The 26,490-nt window shown below is 46.5% G+C and overlaps 1 protein-coding gene across 2 annotated transcripts; it reads right to left on the bottom strand.

The window, feature by feature from the left end:
• Positions 1 to 7,807: 7,807 nt before the first annotated feature.
• Positions 7,808 to 22,633, bottom strand: tbx5a (T-box transcription factor 5a). Of its 2 annotated transcripts, none has more exons than XM_067258575.1 (8): positions 22,490 to 22,633; positions 21,759 to 21,853; positions 20,071 to 20,190; positions 18,734 to 18,881; positions 14,272 to 14,424; positions 10,546 to 10,637; positions 8,641 to 8,858; positions 7,808 to 8,403 (listed from the first exon to the last, which is right to left on the bottom strand). In XM_067258575.1, exons 1-8 carry the CDS (start codon positions 22,631 to 22,633, stop codon positions 7,808 to 7,810), a joined length of 1,566 nt encoding a protein of 521 aa, XP_067114676.1. The 2 variants fall into 2 exon arrangements, with proteins under 2 accessions (XP_067114676.1, XP_067114675.1); XM_067258574.1 differs by having other exon boundaries at positions 8,641 to 8,861.
• Positions 22,634 to 26,490: the final 3,857 nt, after the last annotated feature.

Below are 26,490 nucleotides of genomic sequence, written 5' to 3' on the forward strand. Positions count from 1 at the left end.
TTGACCATATCTGGGCTCTGGTGCTGGTGGGGGGTCATCTAGGGCTGAACCCTCGCCTCCTCTCCCCATGGGGCCCTGCCCCCCAAGCAGGCCCCTGATCGACCCCCCCCCTCCCCCCCCCGTGGAGCTGCTCCCAGACAGCTGTGCCCGGCGGCCCAGGGTATCTCCTACAGACCCTGCCAGGGAGACAAGGTCTGCCCTACCTGCCCCTCTTGCCCCCCCAGGCCCCCCCTGCCCCCCGGCCTCTGCCCCCCCTGCCCCCACGCTGGCCTCAGATTAGGCACGATCAGCGCTCAGGGCCTGTCCCTCCAGGGGAGAGCTTCCCGATACCAGGATCCAGGATCGAATTCCCCCAACCCTCCCCCCCCCACACTCACACACGCACACTCTCTCACACACACACCCACACTCTCTCACACACACACACACACACACACTCTCTCACACACACACACAAACGCAGTCACCAGGTTCAGGGTAGGCTAGCGTATGTTTGTGTGTATGTATCTGTGTGTGTGTCTGTGTGTGTGTGTGTGTGCATCAGGATGGCTGACAGGACCAGCGTCCACCAGAAGGAAGACAGGAAGTTCCGGGGGAGAGGGGGGGGCTCCACACACAGTAAGGTGTTCATTTAGCAGCGGCTTGTATCCACGGCGATGTGCAGGGGGGAGCGATGTGAGCTACCTCAGATGGGGAGAGAGAGAGGAGAGAAGGGGGAGGGAGAGACATAGGAGACATAGGGAGGAGAGAGAGAGAGAGAGAGGGGGGAGAGAGAGGGGGAGAGAGATAGAGAGAGAGGGGGAAAGAGAGAGGGGGAGAGAGAGATAGAGGGAGAGGGGGAAAGAGAGAGGGGGAGAGAGAGATAGAGGGAGAGGGGGAAAGAGAGAGGGGGAGAGAGAGATAGAGGGAGAGGGGGAAAGAGAGAGGGGGAGAGAGAGATAGAGGGAGAGGGGGAAAGAGAGAGGGGGAGAGAGAGATAGAGAGAGAGGGGGAAAGAGAGAGGGGGAGAGAGGGGGAGAGAGAGGGAGCCAGGGTGTCTTATCAGTAATAATGATGAACAGCTGGATACCATTTTCCCACTCTCTCCTCCTGACAAAGACGAACGAGAGCTCTGCTACGCTAGCCATGGACAGGAGCACCGGCGCACACAGCCTCTCTCTCTCCCGGTTATCTCTATGTCCAACTGCTCCCATTCTTCGGGTACCCTGTAAAAAATGACATGTCACGGTTTCCTCTCCTGAGATGAAAGCATCTTTGGATTGAAGTAATGACTCATGTCGGCTGTAATTGAAAAAGAGTCGTCGTTTTAGATGTCAGTGAGTTGATGATGAATTGAGGCGTATCAATGTTGTCATTGCTCATGTAAAGTTCTTACAGTCCGGGTGGACCTGACTGTTGTTACAGTATGAAGTTTCAGTCCATCATTCTGAGAAATGCTGACTAATGAGCGAGAGATTTAGGCTCTGAGTATCTGATCATAGAAGCTTCATTGAGGAGCAGATGGTGTAAGTCTATCAACAGTGTTATTTGTGGTGGTGAACACAAGTTTCCCTGCACACACACACACACACACACACACACAGACACACACAGAGATTCCTCATGCTAAAAACCCCTCCCTCATCCTCCCCCCTCGTCTCCCCTCCTCCCCTCTCCCTCCCCCCTCGTCTCCCCTCCTCCCCTCTCCCTCCCCCCTCGTCTCCCCTCCTCTCCCTCCTCCCCTCGTCTCCCAGGTCTCACTCCCCCAAGGCCTCATTCCTTTTCACACACAGACCAGAAAGCAACACCGAGAACACACACACTCATACACACCGTGTACACACACACACACACACCGTGTACACACACACATACACCGTGTTCACACACACACACACTGTGTACACACACACATACACCGTGTTCACACACACACACACTGTGTTCACACACACACCGTGTTCACCCCCCGTGGTGAGGCAGCACCCTGGCTCCTGTTTTCAGGCGTAACTCAACATCTCCCCCACGCTCCCCCACCCTCCCCCACGCTCCCCCACGCTCCCCCACGCTCCCCCACGCTCCCCCACCCTCCCTCACCCTCCCCCACCCTCCCCCACCCTCCCTCACCCTCCCTCAGCACCTGGTTCTCCCCCTCTCAACACCCTGTCTCCCCCGCCTGCCTCCCCCGCCTGCCTCCCCCGCCTGCCTCCCCCGCCTCCCCCCCCCACCACCACCTCCTCCCCCCAGGGCCATATCCAGAGCTGGTGCGGAAAGACTGGAGTGTGAGGGGTGGAGGAGTGGAGTGGAGGAGGAGAGGAGGGCAGAAGGAGAGGAGGGCAGAAGGAGAGTGGAGGAGGAGAGGAGGGCAGAGGGCTCCATCTGTGCCTGCAGGGTCTACATGGCCAGCAGATGCTGCAGTCCCATCACAGTGATGCATGTCTGCGTTGATATGCTGGACGTCTTTACATGAACCACAATATGTGTTCTCTGATGGAGGGCCCTCCAGTCCTCCAGTCCTCCAGCCCTCCAGTCCTCCAGCCCTCCTCCCCCCCAGTCCTCCAGTCCTCCAGTCCTCCAGCCCTATTGTCCCCCAGCCCTGCAGCCCTCCAGCCCTCCAGTCCTCCAGTCCTCCAGTCCTCCAGCCCTCCAACCCTCCAACCCTCCAGCCCTCCTCCCCCTAGTCCTCCAGTCCTCCAGTCCTCCAGTCCTCCAGCCCTCCAACCCTCCAGCCCTCCAACCCTCCAGCCCTCCAGTCCTCCAGTCCTCCAGTCCTCTAGACCTCCAGTCCTCCAGTCCTCCAGCCCTCCAGTCCTCCAGCCCTGCAGTCCTCCAGCCCTCCAACCCTCCAGCCCTCCAGCCCTCCAGCCCTCCAGTCCTCCAGTCCTCCAACCCTCCAGTCCTCCAGCCCTCCAGTCCTGCTGTCCTCCAGCCCTCCAGCCCTCCAGTCCTCCAGTCCTCCAGTCCTCCAGTCCTCCTGTCCTCCAGTCCTCCTCTCCTCCAGTCCTCCAGTCCTCCAGTCCTCCTGTCCTCCAGTCCTCCTCTCCTCCAGTCCTCCTCTCCTCCAGTCCTCCAGCCCTCCAACCCTCCTGTCCTCCAACCCTCCAGTCCTCCAGCCCTCCAGCCCTCCAGCCCTCCAGCCCTCCAGCCCTCCAGCCCTCCAGCCCTCCAGCCCTCCAGCCTTCCAGCCCTCCAGCCCTCCAGCCCTCCAGCCCTCCAGCCCTCCAGCCCTCCAGCCCTCCAGCCCTCCTGTACAAACTCTCTGAGCCCTCTCAACCCTAGAGAGAGGAGACAGAGAGTCTTGTGCTTGCATCCAGGTAAGGACAACCACCCAGTGTCCACGTGGCTCTAAGCCCAGATCAGAGCCTCTCTCCTGGGCTTCCCTCTGAGCATACAGCCCTGGGTGGGTCAGCGCAGGGCTGATCCTCCGTCTCCACAGATAGCGGCTCTGACCCCGTGGCCCTGCTGTCTGCGCTGCGGCGGGGAACAGAGGCTCCTCTCTGACAGAGGCCCTCGAGCAGCCAGTCCCGGCCCCAGCTTCACTTTCAAAGCAGATGTGTGATTCCTCGTCAGCCAGATGAATCTGTCTCCCCTCCCTCCCTCCTCGCTCTTACCCTCCCTTCCTCCCTCCTCACTCTTACCCTCCCTCTCAGAGCTCTCATCCATCTTAGCAGAGCTGCGTTTCACTACATCTTAATAAAGTAATGCGCTCCCTCGTTTTTCTTCCAGGAGGAATGCTCTTGTTCTTGTCTTTTCCCTGTCATCCTCTGGGCACACATGACCGCTTGTTTTGCTTGCGGACTGGAGGTTGGTCGGGGCCGTGACTCATCATTATTCTTGCTTGACTAAGCTATTTTATTTCTTTTTATAGAACGCGTTAGCAGGGTATCAGAGGTCATACTGAGGGGAATTCTGCGTCCGTATTGATACATGCAAATTCCAGAGCCTTGTATGTAAACGCTTGTTACATACAGGAGGAGGCTCTGTGCTTTTAGTTTTCTGTAGAAACGGATTTATCACATTCGACATGTTCAAGTACAGATTCTTCTTTCTCCTCTTGTATCTAATCGTCTCCCTCCAGGTTTGGCTGAGACATACACTCATAATCTAAACAAGTGAGCTCTGTACCAGCGGAGGGCTTCATGAATCATTCAGACTCTCAGGTCGTTAGACGTCCACTCGTTCCCCCCTCAAACTCATCACTCAGCCTTCATCCTCCAACCGTGATAACTGGTGCAGTGGCCAAAGGTTTGCGCCCGGCGCTTTGAAACGCTGACCCGTTCTTCCAATGTTTAAAGAGCCTCTTGCATCATCAGACCGCGCCCACACATGGATGTTTGGGTGAGTTGTGGGGCGAGGGGGGGGCGGGGTCTCCATATGCATCATGCGTGCGGCCAGCCGGACGGCGGGAGGGTGGGGGTGGGGGTGGTCTGGGTCGGCGTGACTGAGGATAAGGCTCCGTAGGCAGGTGGGGTCTGGGGGTCAGAGGTTGCATCACTCACATCAAAGCAGAGGTCAGAGGTCAGTCTGCTGGGCACGGGGCAGAGAGGGGGCGGGAGAGGGAGGGAGGGGGAGGGAGACAGAGAAGGATGAGGGAGGGAGGGATTGTGGAAGAAGGCAGGGAGAGAGGGGGAGTGAGGCCTTGGTGACGGGCTGGCGGAGGGAGAAAGGGGGGTTAGAGGAGGTTAGAGGAGGTTAGAGAGAGGAGAAGAAAGAGAGAGACTGGGGGAGAGGGAGGGAGACAGACAACTCTATCATGTCCCAAGTTCCTTTGAAGGTAAAGATTCATCCCAAACCAAGCGTATCTCAGATGAGACTCTGTGAATTGTCAAGACAAATCCTCCTCATGTTGTCTATCAGCGTTGCGTGTTTACACATCAACATGCGCAGGGCTGCACTAATCAATGCAACCGCAGTGAGGACCGGGTGGCATTCCTGGCAGAGATAAAAAGTCCAGTCTGACTCACCAGACAAACTTCCAGTTCCCACACAATGTCCGAGTTCAGGGCAGCAGGGAACCCCATATCAGCTGGAGAAGAGGCTCACTACTGATTGATATTTCCATGCAGGAATGTGAAATAATTTGCTCTATCCTCCTCGTGGAGAGGAATTCTAAACGTCTGATTAATAAAACCCCCAAGATGATGTTTCCCATCATCCCTTCCTGGTTGCTCCATCTTCAGAGAGCCAGAGGTCTTCCCAGCCCACGGCTTCACGTCACTCCCACAGAAACTAGGGAAACTAGGGAGTCAGATGGCTGAGCGGTTAGGGAATCGGGCTAGTAATCCGAAGGTTGCCAGTTCGATTCCCGGTCATGCCAACTGACGTTGTGTCCTTGGGCAAGGCACTTCACCCTACTTGCCTCGGGGGAATGTCCCTGTACTTACTGTAAGTCGCTCTGGATAAGAGCGTCTGCTAAATGACTAAATGTAAATGAAAACTATCTGCAGCCCAGAATACAGTCTTGTAAACTGTTCGTTTCATTATGATTGGCTGGAGTGGACGACGTTCCCTTGTCTCCAGGGAGACAGACTAAGCAGCAACAAGCTTGTCTCCAGGGAGACAGACTAAGCAGCAACAACATAGTCTTGGTTCTCGTAAGAGACGACGCCTGCACTTTGTTGAGGTTGCGTTGACGTTGGAAGATGAGATAACTGCTCTGTGCTTGCTAGCTGAGATGTTGTTACTTTGCGTTTGTGTTTGTTAAATACAGGTCGTTACTTGACCCCAAAATATTGTTAGATCCTTGATTTTCTTCTGACTTTCTACATCCCATAAAAGTATCTTTTATGGGATGCTAAACTTGCTCACAGTGACAACAATGTTGCCTGAAATTGCACTCCGGACTAAACAGGTTATAGTGTAGATGAAACACGCACACACACACCTACACACACACTTCAACTCTCTCTCACGCACACACACCTACACACACACACACACACACAGAGGAGATTTACGGAGGGGACAGTTCTTTGAGGAGGGGGTGCAGACAGCAGACGTTTAATCCTGTGGATTATCTTCAGAGAGACTGGAGGGAGACTGGAGTGTGTAAATTAAGAGTATTCAGTTGATGCTGCTGCGCTACCATGACAAAACATGATATAAGCCATTCTCATATAAATAATATAATACTTTATGTAAACAAAGGATTTGAAACCTTCTGGCTGATGGTGTCTCTGGTCCACTAGGGACATCCTCTTCCACATGAAGACACAGACTGATTCCTGAGACATTAACATATTGTTCTCTGTGAGACAAAAAGCTGAATTCATGTGATTTCACCTAAACGAAGTGACTAAAATAAAACAACCAGTCACAGTAGACAGAATGCACTTTTACATTTATTGCAGTTTTCTGTAGTCTATACATGTGAGTTTATTTACAACAGCAACCTATTTCTCTCTTCTTAATACTTTTCACATATGTATATTAATGTTCTTGATATCTAAAGCAGTATGATTTTTTTATTTAGAAATTGCGCCTATAAAAACAAAATAACCAAAAGTAGACATAACAAAGGAAGCAAGACAAACTAACTTGTTTGCATCTTCGATACAACAGCAACATGTTTCATTCACAAAAGCGGAAAGAAATAAATACTATCGACAAGCAACACTATCAATCTACAAGCATATCCATTTTTTTTATAGAACATTGATCTTGAGAGGCAGAACTGGCTGACTGGCATTGGACTGAATTGTTCTTTATTTATTCCATGTCTCAGTTTTGAACATTCTGACTTCTGTGTTATTTGTAAATGGTAAATAATTTTTCACTCCCCTTGTGCATTCTATGCAGTGTTATCTAAGATGATAAATCTGAACGTTTCTGATTCCGCTGGACCGAGGCTGTGGGACAAGTGCCTAATTCTGTGAAGAAATGAAATGATTGTGAAACAACACACATTTACTGGGTAAAACACGTAAAATACACAATTTTAAAAATGATATTCGAAACAAAAACAAAGTAAAGATATGCAAATACTGCTTCCTTTCCCTGTCCAGGCTGGTGGGGTGTCCCTGGGAGGGCTGCGTCGCCAGGAGAACTGGCCTGGTGTGGCTACACCACCTCTCTCACCTTCCTGACCATCTGGCCCACATTTAGCCTGGGTGTGGCCTGGCCTGAATCTGACCTGGGTGTGGCCTGAGTGTGTCCCAGGATTGGCCCAGGTTTGGCCTATGATCTAGCCCTACAGCTGTATGGCTTTGGCCTGGCTTAGGCCTGGGTTTGAATCCCAGATCCGTCTATTATCATTCTCTTGTTTTAACTCTACAAGGCAGACAGATAACTGGCTTTACATTCTGCAATTTAAAAAACGAATCTGCCAGGAGTTTTGTGGTGCAGTATGAAATAAGAAGATGTTATCTTCCCGAGAAGGTGATGGCCTCAAATATGAAACTTCCAGGTTGGTATAACAGGCCTCAAACGATATAATCTATTTTTTTATTATTATTTTTTTACACAAAATCTAAGACATACAACCTACAGAATAAGGGTGGGAACTTTCTACTATCACAGACAAAAAAAGAAAGAAAACATAATATGCTTTTGAACGTTGTGATACAAAATTCTCATCTATTAAAACAGGATAGTTTGAGTGTCTGTAGAGGAAGCTGCTGCTGGTTCCAGAGGAGGATTCATCCTGTCCAGCAACAACCTCTCCGCACACGTCCCTGCCTACAGAGCGCCACAACATCCACAACTGTGAGTTTCAGTCCCAGCCACTAATCTCACTCAACCCACCAAGAATAGCTTCCGAAAAATATAAATATAGAATGACCCTCTGTGCCGTTCCTGGTCCTAGAGAGCCTCACGTCTCCGAGAGCCTCTAGCTGTTCTCGCTCCAGTCAGGCATCAGGCTGACGCTGTGCACGGTGTGATACTGCTGGTGGGGGGACAGCGTGCGAGGTAGGCCGTGCGAGTACAGGTACTCGTTGCCCTGGAGACCGGCGCCGGGGGGCGTCTGGATCGCGCCCCCAGGACTGCACTGCCGCCCCAAGGCCTGATGGGACATGGAACCCTGGTACATGGCGTGGTGGGCGTCACTCAGCTGCGGGGAGGCATGGCCTGTGACCCCGCCCAGTCTGGACACCAGGGGTCCGGAGGTGAAGTGGGCGGAGAAGTGCTGGTAGGGAAGGCGCTCCATTGGCTGCATGGTGGCGACCGAGCAGCCCCCATAGGGCGAGACGGACGGCCAGGTGTTGCAGCTGATGTCTTCCAGACTGGGGACGAGCTCCGAGCCCTGGGTGGAGCTGGCGTACATGCAGGCCTGCCGTGGCCCCGCCTCGCTCCTGTAGGGGGCGCCGGGGAGCCCCAGGGTCTGGGGGTAACTGATGGGCCGGTAGTAATGGTCATCCTCGCTGGAGGAGCTCTCCAGGTAGGCCTTCTTGTAGCTGTGCTCACCTGAGTGGCAGTCATCCTCCACTGCTAACAGACAGGCAGCTATGTCAGTCAGGAGGAACCCTCCACACAAGCCAAGCCTGGGCATGGTGCACACTCTGGGCTAAACTATTCGTTACACGCTGGACTGAAGTAAATTATTTAAGTGATCTGAGTGAACAGTTATGAAAGCAGCTACATCATCTTCACTGAAGTATATCCGGGTGTGCACATTTAATTTTTATGTATTGAAATGAGCATTAGCATGCAGCATAGCCTCACCTTTCCTCTTGATGCAGTGGTAGTCCTGGCTGTGCTCCTGGGGGTAGGAGCTGGCCTGGGGCAGCAGGTCCTGGGAGGTGCTGGTGACCCCGTTCTCACACTGGGAGTACTGGGAGCCTAGGGAGGGGGGCAGGCCCTGCGCCTCCCCGCTGAAGGGGCTCTGGCTGGGACCCACACGCTGGCGCACAGTGCTGCGGGGAACCACCGGGTACTCCTTGCTGCTGCGGGACACAGGAGCGGTTAGCTCAGCTATGCTAACATGCCAGAACACACACTGCTGTTAGCACTGCTACGCTAACATGCCAGAACACACACTGCAGTTACACACTGCATCCCCCCCTCCCCAGGACCCGGTGAGGGGGATGCCACCGGAGGAGGTGTTACCGGGGAGACGGGATGTCTTCCTGTGCCGGTCGTCATGGAAACCCGTGAGTAGATCATCCTGCTACAGTTCTTGTGTTTCTGTTATTCCTAGCGGCTGTTTCTTTTGAACCAGTGACCTGCTTTTGCAATAAGCTCTCCCTTCTAAACCCTAACCACAAGCAGACCGGCAGAGCGTACTGTACTTGGCTGTGGCACGTAGGAATGATGAGGCTGGTTTGGCCCTGTGCCAGCTTTATTCATTTACAATTTTCTACGTAGAAGATCTCCATGACTCACGTTGGTATAATCTTCTGACATGCACCTACTTCATCAACATTTGCCCGTGCTGATCTCACATCTGAATAGTTAAATCCTTGTTAGAGTATCTATAAAAACTATCCTCATATTAAAGTGCTTGAAGCTGAAAAATAAAAATAGGAAATATATATATTTCTTCTTTCTCCACTTTATTGTTTTGCAAGTTTGCCAAATTTCCTGCTCGTCAGAAAGTACTACCCTCAGTTTACCTGCAGAGCAGAGACAGGCTCTGCAGGCTCTAACCGTAATCCTCAGTTTAGCCATTTGAGAAGTTTTTACTCTCTGTCTTACAACTAAAAATGATCCCAATAGTGCTGTGTGGAAAACAAAACTGCTCTTCCATGTTTGTCTCTAATTTAAACATTTCTCCGTTAGAAAGCACAACGCCTTGGTTGGCTGATGGGGGTTGAGGAGGGGGGGGTGCAGGCCAGATTTTTTTCTTTGAAAATGTGTTTTCCACAAAGAGAGAGAGAGAGATAGAGAGAGAAAGAGAGTGAGGGAGTGAGAGAGAGAGAGAGTGAGATAGAGAGAGAGAGAGAGAGAGAGAGAGAGAGAGAGAGAGAGAGAGAGAGAGAGAGAGAGAGAGAAGCAGCTCTGAGGCCTTGCCAGATAAGCCATGAAAGGCTTCCACATGGAGACTGGAGTCTGGACTCAACACTTACATCACAGAGCCAGAGGGCGATCCGGCTGGGGCAGGGGGGTGGAGGCTGGGGTGGAGGCTGGGGCAGGGGGGTTGAGGCTGGGGCAGGGGGTGGAGGCTGGGGCAGGGGGGTGGAGGCTGGGGTGGAGGCTGGGGCAGGGGGGTTGAGGCTGGAGCAGGGGGTGGAGGCTGGGGTAGGGGGTGGAGGCTGGGGCAGGGGGGTGGAGGCTGGGGCAGGGGGGTGGAGGCTGGGGCAGGGGGGTGGAAGCTGGGGTGGAGGTTGGGGCAGGGGGGTTGAGGTTGGGGCAGGGGGGTGGAAGCTGGGGTGGAGGTTGGGGCAGGGGGGTTGGGGCTGGGGCAGGAGGTGGATGAAGGTAGGTTGGTGAAAGGATGAGCAGGGGGGGATGAGGTAAATGGATGAGGATCTTGGAGCTGGAGGATGGAGGGTTGGTGAAGGGATGAGGGTTGGTGAAGGGATGAGGGTTGGTGAAGGGATGAGGGCTGATGAAGGGATGAGGGTTTGTGAAGGGATGAGGGCTGATGAAGGGATGAGGGCTGATGAAGGGATGAGGGTTGGTAATTACCTTTGCATTCTAGACATCCTGTGCAGCTCCATGTCATCACTTCCACGGAAGCCTTTGGCAAACGGGTTGTTCTCAATCTTCAGCTGTGTTATCTGCAAAACAGACAAACGCTTTATCATCGCTGAGATAGTTGAACATTTGCAGTGAATTCAACCTTCCATTCAACTTTTAATTAAACAATTATCCTGTTGGACATGTCAGTCTTTTTTTCTGAAACAAACGATCAAATAAAACTATTTAGTGATACATGTTCCCATTACTTTGTTATAATATACAATTCTAAAGACATTTAACAAATATTTCTTTATGAAATTCTGCCACTTTTCAAACTTTACATTACACATGTGACTTGATGATCTTCACGTGTAACATCTCAGGCAACGCGCTGCTGTCCGCCTCGTGAGAGACACCGTCACAAACCAGGCCTACGGAACTCGAAACCGACCATTTCATAGGTTGCGTGACAGGGTCAATCTCTGCCAGCTAAAATGGGCCTAGCAGCTTTTCCAATTTATTAAATAAAAAGCGCAGCTCTTTACAGCAAATCGACGATGGACATGTGGCCTATAGCCTATTGTTCGTTCATCACGTCTATGAAAGTTTTCATCAGAGTGACTGGCATGTTTTAGCAGACGAGGTTCATTTACAGCCAACCAAACCATGATAGCTTCAGGTCCGCTAGACGTGTGGCCTAACAGCCTACGTGGCAACCATCGTTCGCTCCTTCCCATGGACATAAGCATACAGACCTAGCCTACTTGAATCAAGTATCGGTTTCGACCAGATATGGCCCACGCGCCACCAAAATGTTGGCTATAATAAAAAAGAACATAATAAAGAAATAATACTGTTAACAGATTCTTCAAATAGTATCGGGGTTGCCAGGTTTAGGGGATAACCCTCTGGTAAGGAGAGCGTTTTGACAGGTAATTAGCTCACGAGTCTGGTGTGGTTCCCGCCTCCTGACAAATGGATTTTTGTCCACGCGCTGGCTCACACTTTCTCCTAAACCTTGTAAAATATATCTTGTTGAGACACACGCGTCTTAGCTTCTCGTTAACGCACGGTTCTTTTGGCAAAAGAAAGATTTTCATTGGAATCAAAAATGTAAAACTATACCTTCAGTTAGTAGGAAGCCTATACGCCTACATTCACTTGGTTTCGAAGCATGCATTTACGGTAATATATATTTTTTTCAAGCACAAGTACCACTTTTAAATAGGGTAGCCTAGAGGCCTGATTATTTTGCGGATTTAAGTGCATTGTTAAATTAACATTAAAGAAACGAAAATTAGGCTGCGTATTTTGGGTTTTCGAATTTTAAATTAAACGTCATTCACAAAATAGATTTATTCAAGTAGGCTAATTTGCTCAAGGTAAAACATTGTCATCTAAAGTGGCACGCTGCCGTAGACCTTCAGAACACATTTAAGGGGATTTGATTCTAGGAATGATTGATACAAAGACCCTGTATTTCTTTAGCCCGCAAACTCTACTTTTTCTTTTTACAACCAAGTCAGTTCAATTCTACTATTAGGCTAAAAATGATCTTGCATTACCTTGTAAGCTATTATAGGAACAAAAGTTTTTAATCTTCCTCTCTATAAAACCTATTAATATAATAAATAAAATAAAAATTCCACACATGCAATAACATCAATTTCGTGAATTAAATGAGAAACAAACCAGGTTTAATTAGAAATTCTCCCTCATTCCTATTAATCTGCCCCTCAGGTGAAGCCGGCCTGAGCGTAGTGGGCCGCGCTGTTCTCCACAACACATGACGCGATAACCCTTTTGGCATATGTAAGATTGTTTGATCAGACACTGGTGATAAAACAAGAAATCTTAAATTGATGTTTGTCTGGACGTCTGGCAAGCTCTGGCAATAATAATTAGCCCAGTGTTGCAATCTCAGCCCCTTAAAACTCGAAAGTAATGAATGGTTTCTTCAGAGAGTCAGTGATTTGGACTTCCTGTTCCCAGAGTTTTTGAGAATTCGGATTGGCTCCGGACACATAAAGGGCCCTCGCGCCCTTACCCATATTCCCTCTAGAATCTTTCATCTACATAGTTAAAGACGGATGTTAAACAGACATTGTTAGTGCCCTCCAAAACTTAAATTAGCGTCGAAATTCAAGGAAAATTAATAAGACTTAGTTTTCTTAGTCAAGCAAAGTAAATGATGTAAAGCACACTTGTGTTAGGCCTATATAGTAGGCTACATACCTAGGCTAGGACCTACAATAAATGATGGATTAAACAAGTTGCAAGTGCACGTTATTCTTAATACTACTAGAAACTAATTTGGAATTACTAGCCTACTGATTGTTGATTAAAGCTATATATTCTGATAAGTTACTTTCATCAGCATTGTTCATGCGTTTAAAGTTCAAAATAAATCAACAATCGGGAGACAACAAACTAATGAATAATATAATTCTGACAAGTCTGTCTGCCAATAAGGGACAACAGGGCGAGCACAATTAACCTAAAGACGAAGAAGAAGATTTTAGGCCTTGAACCCATTATTCTACATTCATGAAAAATAGGCATAGGGCCTATTTAACTTTGTGCACAATGATTAAATGTAATGACTATTGTGCAACCTGATACAGACTAGACCTATACACAAATAATCGTCTGTAAAACTCGTAACAGCCTAGACGTTGCAAAATACTCAAACACCTACATGTCACCTCGGAGATTCTGTTGAAAATGTCAGGGAATTTGGATACAAGTTCAGACAACAAACAACCTCTCACTACAATATTAATAGACTGGTGTCATAATAATAGCCTAATAATATAATAATATCTACAGACTGACATACAGAGCTTTTAAAGTCACACAGCGTTTAAGTAAGACAGTGAGTCTCTGGAGGAGGGGATCCCTCACTGAATTGCTCCTCCCAAGGTTTCTTCCATTTTTTCTCCTGTTGGGAGTTTTTCTGGGAGTTTTTCCTTGTCTTCCTTGAGGGTTTAGGTTGGTTGAGGGGCAGTTCTATGGGCATATGTGAAGCCCTCTGTGACATGCTTGCGTGTAAAAAGGGCTATACAAATAAATCTGATTTGATTTGCATGCGTTTTAACACAAGCATCCAGGCACGATCACCCTTTCAGCCTAATCTGTTCACTCGGGAAAAGTGGAACGCGGACCATACAGTCACTCCAACTTCTAAATGTCTCGAGGTCATGTCTATCCAATACTTCAGACATGCGCTATCCTCAGTCCCATAACTCTCACATCTGTCAATGATACGGTATCAGACATAGCTCGTGCTCACGTTAACATGTCGCTGCAATAGACAGTTTGCGGTGATAGGATATATTCCATCCGCTTTATATTCAATTGTTGGTAATGAGCTCATTCGTCGGTACGAGACTATTTCTGAAGCGGACACACAGCCAGCCTACTGTAGAGAGCCGCAGGGGTGTTTATATGACTGATTCGTTTATAGTTTAGCGTCATTTCTCAATTTAGAACGCAATTACATTGTGGACACTGGATTGTTCACCAGTCTCAATCCTTCACTATTCTCAAACCATGAACACTCTCCATGGCTTCCAGTGCTACGATTATTTAAAACCAAATGTTGAATTGCAAGGAGGCTACAATACAAATTGGCCTACGTTTAAAATTATTATATAATTGTTCTGGTCCACATACATTCGTAATCACCTCTTGTTGTCCAAAAAGATTGAAAGACCATGGAGGCAGGCCTACCTTGTGATTCTGATAGGACGTGACTGCGATGAAGGCTGTCTCGGGGAAGACGTGGGTGCAGAACGCGGTGTTTTTAGATCCAAACCCGTTGTTTTCATCCGCTTTAACGATGTGAATCCGGGGCTGGTATTTATGCATCGAGTTCAGGATAATCTGAAGTGAGAAAATACCGTTAATCGTTTTTTTGTACTTTTGTAATTCCTGACAAATAGCTACATAATCCCAACCAAATACCCTATATAAATGAGATCCTAATTCAGGGCTCAAATATTACTGTTTCACACTTATTAAGGTTTTAATTTTATGGAGTTAAATCGGTTCATTCAAACAATGAAAACTAGGAACGGGAAAATATTACAATCTAACAATAATTAGCTACAAATTACAACATCTAACCAATATTATGACGAAAATGAAAGAAAAGAAAATTGTGCCAAAATACAATTCTTAAATACAGTTTCATGTAATATATAGATAGGCCTATATATATGTATATATCTTTTCTACTTCAATATGTTAGAATCAAAAGCTGCACATGGCTTATAGATCAGAGAGAGATACAGACACATCCACAGTATATAATCAGAGTATGAATTAAACCAGCCTTATGTCATTGTACATAGCTTCAGGGGATCATTCTTGTATTCATCACAAAGCTATCTACCCGATATTACAAATACACCAAGTAAATGAGTTCCTACTGTAGCACATGGCTGGCCTCCCTTTCCCTGCTTCCTCCCTGGTAACCTAGTTAGTGCTAAGTGATGAATCCAGCCAAGGGCAAGCCTGGCGACTTAAAGAAGCTGGTCGAATCAGAGCCTAACCCCAGTCCTGGACTACCCAGAGCCTAACCCTGGACTACCCAGAGCCTAACCCTGGACTACCCAGAGCCTAACCCTAGCCCTGGACTACCAAGAGCCTAACCTTAGCCCTGGACTATCCAGAGCCTAACCCTAGCCCTGGACTACCAAGAGCCTAACCCTAGCCCTGGACTACCAAGAGCCTAACCTTAGCCCTGGACTATCCAGAGCCTAACCCTAGCCCTGGACTACCAAGAGCCTAACCCTAAATCATAATAACCCCTGCCCCTCTTGCCCCCTCCTGCCCCTAACTGCCCCCTCCTGCCCCCTCCTGCCCCCCCCTGCCCCCCCTGCCGGCTAGCTGCAGGCTTGTTTGTATATCTCCTTCCTACACTGCAGACATCAGTGAGAGGATTCTCTGCCCCCTCCTGTTGGGGCATCTCCAGCTCAGCCAGGTCACTCTGCCCCCCCCTACCCCACCTGCCCCCTCCAGTTGGGGCATCTCCAGCTCAGCCAGGTCACTCTGCCCCCCCCTACCCCACCTGCCCCCTCCAGTTGGGGCATCTCCAGCTCAGCCGGGTCACTCTCCACTCTGATTCACTGGAAAATGTGTGTCCACAATAGTCACAATATCAAATATCAACAGAAACTGTGTTGCATGAAATGCTCTTACTTTCTTTTGTGTATAAATATATATTTCTTTAGAATATTTATAAAGACTACAGAGCATTCTGTGTGGCACAAGAAGTATATTCTGACAAAACATGGTGTGTGTGTGTGTGTGCATGTGTGGTGTGTGCGTGTGTGTGGTGTGCGTGATAGTATGGGTGTGTGGATATATGGTGTCAACTGCAAGGCTAGTCTTCCCAACACCAACCACAGACTGCTTTCCTAACCTCTGTGTGTGTGTGTGTGTGAGAGAGAGAGGGAACAGGGTGGGGGGGGCTAGAGAGGAGGACCACCCAGGGGCCCGAGCACACGCCTCAACCCCAGCCCCCATCCCAGAGCCCCCCCGGCCCCCATCTCAGAGCCCCCTCGGAGCCCCCTCCTCTGTGATAGTGTTTAAGGATAGTGAGGGATCACCCTGCCCCCGCCCGGGTGCCCCCTGCTTTCATGCCCCCCCACATCAGAGACGACCCTTCTGCCCTGGGATTAACAGGCTTTGCACACCATCATCTACTGCCAACAAGACGTAAACACTGGGACATCCACCGGCTGCCTCTCTTGGAGGGAACACGCCGCCCGGCCGATGGAGAACGCCACGACGAAGACGAATAACACGGACAAGCGTTCCTGGAGTGGAGAGGAGGGAGATCAAAGCTTGTTTTGGAACGACGGGCCAAGAATCAGCAATGGGAACTCTTGAGATTCTTCTGCGGACTTGAGGTGTCAGTGAGGCTTTCATAGTGCAGCCCAGGGAATATCCTGCTACCTAAAAAACTGACTATCAAGGTAAATATATCTTTATTACTAGGAGCATAACAATTGACAGGGGACACACTCATTCTCCAATTGCAAAATATTCCATTTTGCAAAATGTGTCCAGAATCCAAAACGAAAACTGAATCTGAAGAGCAACCAAAACAAATCAGTGGTTCTGAGTTCCTGCTTCCCAGGGTTGTGGTTTGACCTGAGACCTATAACTCTAATCATCCATCCTGGCATTCTTTATCATCATAATAATAATAACGCATTTCATTTCTAGGTCGCCCTTCACTATCTAAACTACCAAGCAGTAAGTAAATAACAGTAAATAAATCAAGTGCATGCGCACTTATGGTCATAATACGTTGATTTAGAAGACACTACCATGGCAACATACAGGGGGGGTTTTGAACCTGCTACCTCTTGATCTGGAGTCAACTGCTCTACTGCTGAGCTATACCCATCCCCATGTTCTACCACTGAGCTATACCCATCCCCATGCTCTACCACTGAGCTATACCCATCCCCATGTTCTACCACTGAGCTATACCCATCCCCATGTTCTACCACTGAGCTATACCCATCCCCATGTTCTACCACTGAGCTATACCCATCCCCATGCTCTACCACTGAGCTATACCCATCCCCATGTTCTACCACTGAGCTATACCCATCCTATAGACCATGAGGGCAGTGCAGCCCTGAGGGCTGAGTGTGTACAGGCTGGATCAGACCTTCTCTAACAGACTGGATCAGACCTTCTCTAACAGGCTGGATCAGACCTTCTCTAACAGGCTGGATCAGACCTTCTCTAACAGGCTGGATCAGACCTTCTCTAACAGACTGGATCAGACCTTCTCTAACAGGCTGGATCAGACCTTCTCTAACAGACTGGATCAGACCTTCTCTAACAGGCTGGATCAGACCTTCTCTAACAGGCTGGATCAGACCTTCTCTAACAGACTGGATCAGACCTTCTCTAACAGGCTGGATATACAGCACCGCTGTGTTTCAGGTTCATGTCTGTAATTATAAAATGTCTCCGAGTTATTTCAAACAGCTGGACCAACAAGCCCATGGAAAGACTTTCTGGACCGGCACCAGTTTTTCGTTTATGAATCCCTCGATGCTGTCTCACAGCACGAAGGAGGCAAGGCCAGGAACCACTGCAACCAATCAAAAATGCATTCAGGGCCAGAAATTTACAACACTGCTCACATTCCAGGATCATGTTTCATTCTACCAGCTGGGTTTGGCAATGGCAACAATCACTATCAATACTCAAACACACCAGCCAAGAGAGCCATCAGGACAGATAGGTGTGTGTGTGTGTGTGTATGCTTGGGGAGGTGGGTGGGTGTGTGTTTGTATGTGGGTGTGTGTGTGCGTGTGTGTTTGTGTGAGTGTATTTGCCTGTGTGTTTGTTATTTAACAGAAGGAGCATGCCTCTAACTGTTAATTGACAAATTAGCAGAAAGAAAATAAATTTAATTCTAAACTGAACATTACTGAATGTGAGGAGTTTTCATACAGAATTGTACAGAACTTTACTCACTAACTGTTGTGACCTGCTTTCTTATCAGAGAATAACAAAAGTATTTACTACAGACTGATCAATAAGCCTATTAAAGAGCTTCTATGATCTATTTGCATACACTGTGGGATTAAATCACATTCTCTGGGTTAAGGTTCCCACCCAAGCAGTGACCAGAAACCAACAGTGACCAGAAATCAGCAGTGACCAGAAACCAATTCTACACCAGATAGGCCAAAACAAATCCACACAGCTCAATTAATAAAGTAAGAATTACTTATTCATCTGTATGCACATTCCTAGTTTATTTTTCAATTCAAGTCTTCAAATACATAGGCTAATGTTTGATGTAGCGTGATCACAAATGAACATATTTTCGCATCTTTATTTATATTGTTTTGCACAAAGGATAGGCACTCGAGTTAAAACTAGTCAAATTCTCTGCCAGCTCTAATTTGGCCACAAAGTCACCCACACCCCAACCCGGAGATAACTCCGTCCAGACGCCATTTATAGACACTCATTATCACATGGCACCACGATTTGTGGATTACCTCAACGGTATCCTTATAAATTATTAAAATGCATTTTATCATATTGAAAATATTAAACGGTTGCTTGACGTTATTTCTTTGAAAAAAAGAACCCGTGAATAATAAATAAATAATAGGCTACATATTAACAATTAAAATCACAAACGTACGTGTCCAAACGGATCAAGGTGGTTGTTCGTCAATTTCAATTTCTGGAACGAGACTAGCTGCCTCATCCAATGCGCGCCGGTGGCGGGAGAGTCCGGGTGGACGTACAGCCTCCCGGGCATGGCGGGCTCGGCCTTCCCCGTCACGGACCTGAAGCAACAATTACACTCAGTTTACTACAGCAGGCCTCGCAGGCTGAACACAACACACTTTCCACAACAAAACGAACTGTCGAATGGATTTTTGAGATGTTACAAATAGGCCTATAGGTAAAACATTTCAGATGGGTCGTTTTTGGCACTGTTTGAATTGAAAAATGGTTGATATAGTCCAAAAATAAATGTCTTAAATTAGAAATCCCGCGTGAGCAAGGTATTACACAGCAAAGTTAATTCCAACTACTAAAAAATAATCTTACGACACAGTATTCCTATCTTTGAGAGTCGTCTAATTGAGACTCAGACCAGTTAATTTCACCATCGTGCCCTTTCTGCACGCCCTCCGCCCAGCCAAGATTAGAGGTAGCAGACTGGCAATGTCCAACATTGTTGTCAGACAGAAGTCCACAATTAGTTCCGGAACATGCGCGGAACAGGTCATTATCGGTGTTACTAACATGTGCCTTCAAACAAGCTAACTGTCTATTGAGAACCACTGACCCACACGCGCATTCTGGCCGCTATTTTTTAGGTGGACATTACACTAAATAAATTAGCGTTTCGTGAACAGAATAAAAAAGCAAATGGTTTGAGTGTTTTTGCCTATCTGAGGGTATTGGACTCCAATAACCATCCCAGTTTAATTAGGAAACAAGTGGTTCTGTACGTTCGCAGGAGACTTAAGCAAAGCTCATGCAGTGAAAGGGAGGGTAGCCTATGGCCTATCGAATAAACATCATTAGAATTGTAAAACGTAAATAGCCTACCAGATTAACGTAAAAAACTGAAGAAAAAACACAAACAGACACATAAACGACTGTTTAAGTCGCTCTGGGTTAGAGCGTCTGCTAAATGACTAAATGTCTAAATGTAAAATGTTTATAAAAAATTATAAACTAAGTAGGCCTGTTGCTTTTAGATAACTGGGGATGCCTGCTCAATCAAGGCACATATTTGGATAAAAAACTTCCGGGATCTTGAAGACAATTTGTCTACATGCTACAGGTTGCTTATTGCACCTCTGAAATACTTTTAGGACTGTGTCCTTCTGAGTCTTGCTTCTGTCCTGTCCATTGGCAATACATGTCACGTTGGATAGAATAATCGGCTATATTTATAAAAATGTACATTTTATTATCAGTGGGGATATAAGTAGTTGTTTTTCTTATATAGTTACACACCATTTATTATCTGCGAATTTGTAGCGATGGTCATCAGCTGGCACCACGTCCATGAGCAGGATGTATTTAGTTTTAGGGTTCAGTCCCGTAACCTTCACTTTAAAGCTGGGAAACATTCGCCTGGAATTAAAACAACATAACATGGTAGTTATCACAAACGACAACAGACAAAATAATTCAAGAAATATACGTATTTAGTGACATGTTCTTTTTGCCTTATAAAGAGTAGATTTGACTGAGAAGGGAGCAACTTAAATAGTTTGAACTTGAACCTTGCATACTTTTTACGTTCAGTGGGAACGTAGAACTTTTCTGGAGTTCGACATTTTTTCTATAAAGATTCTGCTCAACTGTATGTCTCATGATAATGGACGGGCGAATTTGAAAGAGAAGGTGAAATAACTTGATGATCTGAAACAGAAGCTGATGGTTTAATCTTTAACTGCCAAAACAGACGCAAAGCCGTTAGCTATATTTTGACTCAGACCTATTCATTTGGGAGTTTTTCCCCCGATTCAAAACATCCCAAATGTAGGAAAGGCCGTATTGCCTATGTTCTGGCTAACCATTTATCACGCAAATGTTATAATTAGAATGCTTGCTATAACTATAAAATGCAGCAACACTACATAACCATGATAGTTCAAAGTCATAGCAATAAAAGGCTGGCCCCACCAGGTTACAGAAATAGTGGAACTCCGGTTGGGATATGGCAGTGCAGTCAGTTGCCTATCGGCAGTATCGGCAGTACCGGCGCCATGGTGAGGAGAGATGTAGCAGGCTGAGCTGGGCTGGCTAATAACTTCTCACGCCAAAAGTGAGGAAATGAATGAAGTGAATATAAAGAGGTCTTTATGCAGCTCTGAATGGAGAACACGAGTCGCTCACCCACAGTGGATATGGAGACGGTGCTGCGATGAATAAGAAATACCTGCGAGCCACCAGACGATTTGTTAACACGAGGTGAGACCACCGACCATCATGCATATTCACGTTCACACTCAGCCCTCCGTTATTTGGACTATTCATTCCTCACCGGTTCAGAAGCAGTGTAGGCTAATCTGAAGAAGGTCAGAGGGCACGGGCACGGGCACGGGCACGGGTCGTTATAACCTCTCTAAATGCCCACATTGTTTCTTTCATCAAAATAGAAAACTGATCATATTCGATCATATCTATCTATCGCTTGTCTACACCACTGAGACAATCTAGAGAAAATCTTGAAAATAATATGGACAAGTAGAAATATTTTTTACTTGTTGGCTCGCCTTGACCTAATTAGCTTAAGCATTGCAATTAGCCTACAGAGTGTTTTAATACAGCCACAGGCCTGCAGCAAATACCACGCCAATGCAGAAAACAACCTTTTAGGATAACGTCACTTTATATTTGAGAAACTCAAACATACAATTCCTATTTGTGTATATCAGGTATTTGTTAGATGCCCTTAAACTAATGTTTTACCACAGAAACCAATAGAACACATTTCTGACACATCTTTTAACTTGCAATTTTAAATACAAATTAATCAGTACTGTTCAGCTAACTTCCGAATAAGTCATATTTGTGCAGGTGCCACCCAACATATGTTTCCAATATAATTAGTGAATAGTTCCATACATTTATTCATTTAGCAGACGCTCTTATCCATAGATGTGCAAACACTTGTTTGAGAACTTATTTCCTACCTTCCAGCTTTGGTAATGATCATCTCCGTCCCCACCTCGTGGAACTTCGCCCACAGATCCCTCTCGTGCAGGTACACTTTGATACCTTCCATCCCCTTCAAAGTAACATTTCAAAAAAGTATGAGACTCAAGACTGGTCCCGTGAGGGGCCTTTCACAACACAGGTAGAACGAGACGGGAAGCTATGTTGTAGAATTTTTGATTAACGGACAGCACAAGGTAGTCCAATAACTGATTCCTCAATCAACACTTTATAATAAACTTTAGTTTTTGTTTGTTTTTTTGTTTTTTTAGCTTTAGGTCATAACAGGGAGTGACACCGTGGAATACAGCACGCGCGTGTCTCACTAAATTTGTTTTGCAACTTTTTGCAAATTCTTCAACAAATCACAACATCAATGCCTTAGAAGACAGGATTTCACAACATACATTTTTTGGCCTACAAATTATAAATATAAAAAAATAGTTGATTAATGGTTGAAGAATTAATAAATACATCAAGAAAATTACTGGATATAAGTTAATAACATGCATAAATAATTAAATTTCACGTGACACAAATAATACCCCAAAAAGTTAGACAATGCGTGTCTTTTCCCCAAATTCTGATTTGAAGGCGATAGTTAGTAGGTTGTATGTGTTACAGCCCTATAAGTTCCGTCTCTGTAACCCCGGGACAATAACACACTGTCTGACCACATTTGATCACGGTTAGAAGACATGAAGCTGACCTGTTGAATATAAGTTGTCTGGGAGGACGGAGATTTGGTCGAAGTTCCATTTTGTTTTTCCGCTTTAGTCTCCGTGTTTAATTCCTTTGAATCCGTATTGCTGGGCGAACTTGGGAGCCCAAATGTTTGCTCTTGCTCCGCCATGTCTGGAGCTTCGGAGGCCAAGGCCCCAACTGTCACGGACAAACAAAGACGCGTTTTAGCGACATAAACTCCAGTTTATGTCAACAACGTGTCTAGAGCATCAACAATCAAAACATTCACCTTGTTGAAATTAGTTGTGGCTGAAATTTGGTCATGATTTCACACTGCGTGCAAACATAGGATAAATAATCACACACACGCTCTCTCACACACACACACACACACACACACACATGCACGCACGCTCTCTCTCTCTCTCACACACACACACACACACACACACACACACTTGAAGTAATTGATAATCACAATCTTAGTTTGTATACTGTTAAGCAGTTGGAAACGTCAGGAGGCTTAACTAAGGACTACTTCTCATCCTACTGAACGTGAGATCCTGGCAATGACGATAACATGCTGAAGATGGACTTCTCACAACTACAACAGGTCTACATGTGTGGATTGGACAGCTAAACAATTTGAAAGAAATAAGTGAGAATTATATGGTTTGTAACACAAAAATAAAAAATACCCGAACAGGAAACAATACTTTTCATGTGCCTAGATAGATTTAGGCAACCTATAGAATATGCAGGGACTGCGGTCACCATCACACAAGCAGTAGAAGACAATCTGCAGCAAATTAAATGCTTCAGCTAAAGTAACAACATTAAAATCAATATGGGTATCTCTGCGCGCCCGCAAGCACGACCCTGCCTGCTGTGAGGGCCTGAATTTGACACGAACAGGGATAACAATAACTACATCTCTGCCCACGGGAACGCGCGGCTCTCAGAACATCAGAAACGTATTTACCTTGTAAACAATAACGTCACTTTCAGAGTTGCGGTTGGACCGTTTTGCTCGTTTCTTCTTTAAACGTTCGATGGTTTAACGAGTTTCCTTACAATTCAATGTATAATCCCAACCAGTCGCCTGACAAAGCTATCCAGTGTCTCCATGGGTTGCCCCTTTTTCTCCAGAGCGAGTCCAGATTTACGAGAGCGTGCAATAAAGCGAAACGGCACGCGCGAATGCTTGTTGAAGGTTCTTGCTAGGAAGCTCCAGGAAGCTCTATGTTGCGATATTGCACATTTTAGACTCGAGGAACGTTATACGGTAAGCATACCCCTCTGACAGCACAAAACTGTGTAGATGTGTTCCAGTGGAGCAGGTCCGTAACCTCCTTCTTCCTTTCCTGCCTCCCTCCCTCCGCTCTCTCTTCTCTCTATCCCCCTCCCTCTCTCTCTCTCTCTCTCTCTCTCTCTCTCTCTCTCTCTCTCTCTCTCTCTCTCTCTCTCTCTCTCTCTCTCTCTCTCTCTCTCTCTCTCCTCCGCGCACCAACAGGACGCGTTGCGAGGCGGAAGCTCAAAGTCTGTGACGACTGGACGGCTCCCGCTCAGTGTGTGAGTAGCTTTGGTGAAACCCCAAATGAGGTCTTCTGGTTCGCCGCCCTCGTGCTCCAGCCCCCCGTTCTCTCTCCGCATCTCTCTGTTCGGCCCTTCAGGAACCTGTTGTACAGAATTAAGACCAAAAAACTCCCAGTATGATATGCGTTTTATAAACAACCCAGGGTCAAATCCCACCCCATCCCCAAAACAACAAAATAAAATCTGTAATATTATGATTAAAAAACTACTGGGTGATAGGATGCGTGTTTAAATGGTTGGCGCAGTAGCTATAAGGAAACAGGTTAATTGTGCATTTAAAACCTAATGTAGACATAACCCCTGCTGTAAACTCTAACACAGGAGAATGCAGGACTATACAACAAGATGAAAACAGCCTACTGGACTGGGTTAACAACAGCGAGGCAGGTAGCGTGCGCTGAGTAACACGTTTCCACAGCCCCACATTTCCTTAAAACCGGGAGTAGAATGACACCCCAAGGCGACAAATATCCTTTTACGCGATAACGGCCCAGACAGGAATAACTTCATCAAGTTACGCTGGTAAAAGAAAACTGATGGGGTTTGGATAAAAAAGAAAAATAGTAGGCTATATATTTTTTCAAGGCTATGAAGCCTATTCACTATGGCTATCTGAAGCCCATGTCACCGCATAGAGTAGCCTACATTAGGTTGAATTATGTTTAATTAATATGCAGCTATTGTAAGAAACCCGCATCCGGTTTACGGGATTGTTACAGGTTGCAGAACCGTGTGGCAGTAAAGACCAGGCCTGCCGGAAAGCCTGCTCTCCTCTCTCGCTGTGACCGCGAGCCGTGTCTGTGTCCACTTGGAGGTCAATATTTGGACTTCTAAGCAGATATCAGGTTCTTTGGTTAATTAGCCTAGCATAACCCCTTTAGAAACAAACCACGGGTCCCACGCGCGCCTCAACTGTGACGATGGCCGCTAGAGGTAAACAGTGAGTCACAAATAACCGTTTTAATCACAGGTGTCAAAATATAGGCAAGTTGGCCTACTACAACCCAATGGACCACAGTAAGGCAGGCTAGACGTTATTAACACTAATTGTGAGCCAATTTAAGATGGAAGGCCGTGCCGGTCTTCAACTTAAACAAATGATCAAAATTATGTTTATTCAACTTTATTATGGTACTCTCTGCGCGTTGCATAGCCTACTGTTTTACTGACTTGTCGAATGGTACACACGCGCCCTACGGTGATAACTGTGCTATAAATAGTGAATGATAACCCGCCAGTTCTCTCACGAGAGTAGGCTTTGGGAACCTGTTAGGCTATATGATAAAACTGTAATCCAGCAAACTCATGATAAAGTATTTGACCGCCGGGGGCAACAGCTCAGGCTATAGCAAACGACACACAAAGTTTCATATATATTTAATCAGAAAGTCGCTATTGTAGTGATAGGTGAGAGAGTAGAGTAACTTGGCATAACACCTTCGGCGTGCGTCGGAGGACTAAATCCATGTAGGTATTGGCTGTTTGGGTCTGAATCCATGTAGCTATTGGCTGTATGGGTAAGTCCGCAGACGCTGTTTTATTAGTGCAATATCCATAGCCTACACTACGAGTCACGAATATCGTTAACGCATTTTAAATAGTTCTACTTGTGAATGTGAGTGGTATAGCTACTGTAGGCTAATCAACACAGAACCGCAAGTGCGGCAAAAGAGGATGATTATTTAATGCACTAAATTACCCCCAGGGCACACGCTCACTCACAGTGGTTCTCACAGCACATGGTTTTGTAAAACACAGATGGACGAAACAGTCATTTCAACGTGAGCATAGACAGAATTTAGACTGAAAGATTGAAAATACAATATAATTTCAGAACTGAAGTAATTGCTTAAAATACATAGGTCTACGGCGGTTAGGTTTTTTTATGACGGAAGAAAAGTTTTATGTTCTAGATTTTCTGTAGAGTTATCCCATAAAAAACTGACAAAATATAACCACTTCTCTACAACTTGTGCAGGGAACAAACGTTCACTAGAACGGTGCTGTGGGCTCTGTGCGTTCTGGGAGTCAGCATCACAAGCCGACAGAATAGTCTGCACCTACATGTGAGTTGCGAACAAATGTGTGTCTTCAAACAAAGAAATATAACATATTGAAGGTAGGTGATATACAAGCCGTACCCAAAAACTTTACTTTTGCATTTCATCTCCAAAAACTACCCAAATATGCAGTGGTCAATTGGATAATGCACCATATCAAAGTGTTTTGAAAATAATTTGGCTATATGTTTTACGCAAAACAAGTTTAAAAAGTAAAAAGAATTAGAAGCCTACCTTTTATTCATAATAACGATACCCAGAATATTAAGGAAATATATCTTCGTCAGAGATTATAGAATGAAACATTCACTTTCAGACCATTTATAGGTAGGATACTCAGAGGGCCTACATGACTTCTAAAGGGAATGTT

The sequence above is a fragment of the Osmerus mordax genome, chromosome 20 (genome assembly GCF_038355195.1).
Source record: "Osmerus mordax isolate fOsmMor3 chromosome 20, fOsmMor3.pri, whole genome shotgun sequence".
Lineage (NCBI taxonomy): Eukaryota > Metazoa > Chordata > Actinopteri > Osmeriformes > Osmeridae > Osmerus > Osmerus mordax.